The 6,209-nt window shown below is 32.1% G+C and overlaps 1 protein-coding gene across 1 annotated transcript in view; it reads left to right on the top strand.

Moving 5' to 3' along the window:
* Nucleotides 1-6,209, top strand: part of LOC106473396 (PX domain-containing protein kinase-like protein) — a 35,437-nt gene that overhangs the window by 20,478 nt on the left and 8,750 nt on the right. The window contains exons 11-14 of the mRNA XM_022401852.1: nucleotides 761-839; nucleotides 1,821-1,947; nucleotides 4,034-4,120; nucleotides 4,817-4,901. Of these exons, the coding sequence (XP_022257560.1) occupies nucleotides 761-839; nucleotides 1,821-1,947; nucleotides 4,034-4,120; nucleotides 4,817-4,901 (378 nt within the window). The remainder of the gene's footprint in view (nucleotides 1-760; nucleotides 840-1,820; nucleotides 1,948-4,033; nucleotides 4,121-4,816; nucleotides 4,902-6,209) is intronic.

Genomic DNA, 6,209 nt, shown 5'->3' on the forward strand with positions numbered 1-6,209 from the left:
GTAGAGTAAAATAACTGAGCTTATTACAAGTGTAGAGTAAAATACTGAGCTTTATAAAGTGTAGAGTAAAATACTGAACTTATTACTTTACTTTAGGTTACTTTACACCCCATCTTTACCTTTCAAGTTGTGCTGGGTTTGGATGCTTAGCTTTAAGAGTGTTATTGTTAGGTTACTTTACACCCCATCTTTACCTTTCAAGTTGTGCTGGGTTCAGATGCTTAGTCTTAAGTGTTATTGTTAGGTTACTTTACATTCCAGATAACTTGAGTCATCAGGATGTAAACAGTATCTTCTTCACTAACTAAAACAGCCAAAATAAAACTTTCTTAAAATGAATAGTCACAGGATACAGTTTCCTGTTGTTTTCTATTGTTTTGTTTTTTAGGTCACAGGATACAGCTTCCTGTTATTTTTTGTTTTTAAAAGCTGTAACAAATTAAATTAATCACACATATATTGTCACTTCACATGAGAACATTACATAACACTTTCCTGAAAAGCAGTTGATTACTTAAGTTTTCACACTTTTAATGATTTATGAAGAAGCGCCACCTAGTAACAAGTTGAAATTGCTGTATCTTCTATTAACGAAATAAAAATTGTCATCGTATCTGAACATAATAGATTATGAAACTAAAACCATTGATAAGAGGTTTTTTTTTTCTGGAATATTTTTGAGTATAAAAATACAATATTGATATCGACTCATCATTCACGTGTTCCAAACCTTTTAATTTATTTTAAATTTAAACTCTAGGATCAATCCTGGAAGCCACCATCTCAACTGAGGCATGTAAAAATGGACTTCCGTCAGTATCCCATTTGCTATTACATCCGTAAGTGAAGCTGTCAATATTTTTGCTGTGATAAATCCAACAAATGTACACATGTACTGGTCAAGTATATGTATTTGTCCTTTTATGCTCCTGGGCATCTCAATATTTTTTCTTCCACTTTTATTATTTCTGATTTACTGACGACTTTTCTCCCAGATGCCCAAGATTTGGCAGCTATTATTCCTTAAGCACCCCAGAAAAACTATGCTATGCCCGTGGCATAATTTATATAAGTTTACAGAATACCCCAGGGCACGGCATGACAAGTCATTTTTTTGTTATGTTTTAACTATCAGGAACAATCGATCAGTGATGGCCACTCGTGGAAGTGTCGGATGCAAGAATTTGTTTTCTTTACTTTCCCTGTAGCAATTTCCTTTTTCTGCTTAGGTTCATAATAACTAGAAGTTCCTATGATACAAGAGCATTCAAACATCTAGAATCTATTTTAATATTGTAAAAAATAAAACAAATATTATGCATTAAGCTGTATAATCTTTTTTACATCAACTTTGGATAAGATCAATTTTATTTAATTGTTTGAATTTTGTAGTCCTAATATATACTTTAGGGTCCTGGCTATTGTCAAATTATTTAAAATTAAAATAACACCTTCTGTTACTAACTTAAAAGTAAATAGTATTCAGAATGCTATTTACTAAAAGTAAAATATTTTTTACTGTACTTTCTCTGTAGTCATAATAACATAATCTTGTTTATATGTAAAAAAAAAAAGTGCTTATTTCCAAAATATATTGTTGTTTTCATCCTTCATGTTTTATGCATGTACTTCAAAAATCATATGTTCTTATTTCACTGTATCAGTTGTGTACTTTAGTTTATATTATTAATAATGGTTAGAAATCGTTTTAACGTGTAGAGGTGTTTACCATGATATACCAAACGATTGAAAGTAAAATAATTTTATAAGCGAACATGGCGAGGTGTTTACTCGCATCTATTTTATTCTTTAATATACAGGTTCTTTGCCAACCTGTCAAATGTGGGACAAGAAAAAGTCCACTTAAAAGTACCACCTCAATTAAAAGAAAACCTCCAAAAAGCCAAAGAACAAGTAGAGGCCAGAATCAAAGAGGAGCAAAAATGTGTAAGTTATATGTACAGTTTATCAGTTTTTGATGCAAGGTTTCAGTTTTGTTTGCTCTGTATCATTTTGGATGCAAGGTTTCAGTTTTGTTTACTCTGTACCATGTTTGATGCAAGATTTCAGTTTTGTTTACTCTGTACCATGTTTGATACAAGGTTTCAGTTTTGTTTACTCTGTACCATGTTTGATACAAGGTTTCAGTTTTGTTTACTCTGTATTATGTTTGATACAAGGTTTCAGTTTTGTTTACTCTGTATTATGTTTGCAAGGTTTCGGTTTTGTTTACTCTGTGTTATGTTTGATACAAGGTTTCAGTTTTGTTTACTCTGTATTATGTTTGATACAAGGTTTCAGTTGTGTTTACTCTGTATTATGTTTGCCAGGTTTCAATTTTGTTTACTCCATAACACAAGTAATGCTTGTTGTTATTGTTACAGTTTTGGAATTGGTTAAAATTCCAGTATCAATTTCACATGGATTTTAGGCCTCAAATCAATTGAATTCTGGAATGTATTCTCCCCTTCCTCTTTTTGTGTATGTGGGGTGAGGTTTGGAATTTTAATTTTTCAGTGTATTTTACTGATAAACTATAAGATATGTTGATTTTTTTTTAATGTTGTTCTTTTGTATTTTAGGTGACAGTTTTTTCATGCATTGGATAATCATAGTTTGTATAGTTGGTTACTATGACTTAAGAGGATGTTTGTGTTACATTTCTGTATTTTCCTTTTCTCGGGTAGTATTGATTTATATGTTTTAATTGGTTTCCATTCAAAGTTAACAGTTCAATAATTCTGTTGTCCTTAATGATTGTTTTGGTTTCAAGAGTAAAAGTATCTCCTTTCCTAAGAGTTAACATTTTCCCAGCATTAAGCAAATATTTAAATTAAATATATATATCTTTATTAATTATGAGGTTATTTATTTACAACTTTTTTTAAAACACAACAATACTTATATAAAATTCTCCTTTATGAGTGTGTGTGACTGATATAAAGAAAACCAAACCATTTTTTTAGTTATTTCTGTTTTCACAGATTTTTTTAAACCCTTTACTTGTATCATCCATGGTGTTTTTTTGCCCATTTGGTCAGATTTAACTTATATCAGTGTATCCAACCTTTTTTGAAGTGGGGACTTTTTTTACAAGCCATTATTTACTCAAAAAACACCTGAATTACATTATAATCATAGTAGTGGATTTTATCTAGTTTTTATATTTTAAAAATTGTATGTTGCTCATTTCTCTGGATGATTTAATTTTACACCTGCATTGACACTGGTTCACAGGCCAGTGTAATTTCATCCCCTACGTTTACACTGGTTCACAGGCCAGTGTAATTTTACCCCCTACGTTTACACTGGTTCACGGGCCAGTACAATTTTACCCGCTACATTTACACTGGTTCACAGGCCAGTACAATTTTACCCCCTACGTTTACACTGGTTCACAGGCCAGTGTAATTTTACCCCCTACGTTTACACTGGTTCACAGACCAGTGTAATTTTACCCCTATATTTACACTGGTTCTCAGGCCAGTGGTAATTTTACCCTTACGTTTACACTGGTTCTCGTGCCAGTTCTCAGGCCAGTGGTAATTTTACCCCTACGTTTACACTGGTTCGCAGGCCAGTGATTGTGAACAGTATATTCAAGAAAGACAACAAACAATTTAAAAACGTTTTTTGATTTACCTAACATTTCGGTTTACACCTTTTTTGAGTGACATAAAATACAACATATTCTTTTTAGTTACTATAGTTATAGACTTTAGTATTGTAAACTGTGATGCTAAAAAATCATGTCGGGTAAAATATAGAAGTTGTTTGTCATCTTTCTTGAATATGGTTTCTGTACTTTAGTCAACACTGAAACCGTAAACTAACAAAATGTTAACAGCATAGGTTTTACTCAAACTTTCGTTACACACTACACATCAGTTTTTAAAGAAATACTTATATAATTCTGGCAGGTGAACTTATTGATATGTACATGTATAAATTGGACCACCTGTTATTGTTGTTTTTCTGATAATTTTGTTATTATTTCGTAATGAGTAACAAGATATGTCTATTCATGTTGTAGTTTCGCCACAGCCAGCGTTTATCAAAAGTCCATGCTCATTTCACATCAGAAGAAGAAATTAAAAAACGAATAAATGAAAGGAAAAAGGTAACCTTTCTTTGTGGTACCCTAACTAAAGTTGTTTAATATTTTATCAGTATTTGAATGAGTAACCTACAGGTACTGGTAAGCAGTAATTATATGCTTTGATATAATAAAAAAAAACTTCTGTTTTTAATAATTCAAATTGTTAAGGTATTTGTATTTAATATGATGAAAAAAATTGATACAGGATTGATCAACTCACCAAGTTTTAAGTTATCATGTTTGTTGATCAAACCTAAAAGCTATCATGTCAGTTAATCAAACCTGTAAGTCGTTATGTCAGTTGATCAGATGTGCAAGCTGTAACACCAGTTTATCACACGTGTAAGCTGTCGTGTCAGTTGATCAGACGTGTAAGCTGTCGTGTCAGTTGATCAGACGTGTGAGCTGTCGTGTCAGTTGATCAGACGTGTGAGCTGTCGTGTCAGTTGATCAGACGTGTGAGCTGTCGTGTCAGTTGATCAGACGTGTGAGCTGTCACATCAGTTTATCACATGTGTAAGCTGTCGTGTCAGTTGATCAGATGTGTGAGCTGTCGTGTCAGCTGATCAGACGCGTGAGCTGTCGTGTCAGCTGATCAGACGTGTAAGCTGTCAAGTTTAAATTATGTATTTCTTACATTTGTAACTCATGTTATTTTTTGAAGAACCTTATAGCACTGAAAGAACACTGAACAATCTGTAATACTATTTCTTTCAGCAACAGAAGCTAACTACAACTACAACTGTGCCATCAACAACAACTACAACAGTGCAAAATGGTGCACCAACACCATTGACATCAGGTAATTCAGAACAGTTCAGTGATCTTACCCAGAACATACTACAATAATGTTTGAAATTTCTGTGGTAAAATTGTAAATATTAGAAATATTTCTCCCCTGGATGTTTTCTAAAGGTTGAATTTAAGTATACTGTCTGTAGGAATGCCCTCGTCAGATAATAAGAGATACTGCTTCAGAAAATTTTCAAAAGTCGGCTCACACAGTTAGCTTAAGGAACAGAATATGTCTATGAACTTCAAACCAATTTCAGGCTCATTTTTTTTTAATCGACATAGATTAAATTTTGTGTAATTCAATCTTCTTGTCACAGCGTAGCATTCTGTGTTTCAGAAAAAAAACTTATTATATCTTGTGGTAAATGTAGTTCCAGGTTGTACAGCCTATTTTTATTTACCTATAGTTGTGAATATGACACCTGTTTATGTTCCTAATGAAGAAAGGTCCACTTTCCAAATTATTTGGGTTATATGTTTTTTGATTTTTTGAATCTATGTGTTTTTTCTAACATGTTTGTATAAAGTTCAGCAACAGAAACTTGTTACACATTTAAAGATCTTGAAATATAGTTCTAGTCTTTGTTCTGTTACGCTTTTCATGAAATAAAGTAAAGATAATGCCTTTTCAAGTGATATATAGAAACAAAGAGTTTCCAGTATGTTCAGTTGCACTTTAAGAATCAGTTGATATACTTTGTGTGGTATAACTGCTTAAGAATCAGTTTATGTACTTTCTGTGGTATAACTGTTTAAGAATCAGTCGATGTACTTTCTGTGGTATAACTGTTTAAGAATCAGTCGAGGTACTTTGTGTGGTAAAACTGTTCAAGAATCAGTTGATGTACTTTGTGTGGTATAACTGTTTAAGAATCAGTGGATGTACTTTGTGTGGTATAACTGTTTAAGAATCAATTGATATACTTTGTGTGATATAACTGTTTAAGAATCAGTTGATATGCTTTGTGTGGTAAAACTGTTTAAGAATCAGTCAATGTACTTTGTGTGGTATAACTGTTTAAGAATCAATTGATATACTTTGTGTGATATAACTGTTTAAGAATCAGTTGATGTACTTCGTGTGGTATAACTCTTCAAGAATCAGTCGATATACTTTGTGTGGTATAACTATTTAAGAATCAATTGATATACTTTGTGTGGTATAACTGTTTAAGAATCAGTTGATATACTTTGTGTGGTATAACTGTTTAAGAATCAGTTGATATACTTTGTGTGGTATAACTGTTTAAGAATCAATTGATATACTTTGTGTGGTATAACTGTTTAAGAATCAGTCGATGTACTTTGTGTGGTA

This window comes from Limulus polyphemus, unplaced genomic scaffold (genome assembly GCF_000517525.1).
Source record: "Limulus polyphemus unplaced genomic scaffold, Limulus_polyphemus-2.1.2 Scaffold6141, whole genome shotgun sequence".
NCBI lineage: Eukaryota > Metazoa > Arthropoda > Merostomata > Xiphosura > Limulidae > Limulus > Limulus polyphemus.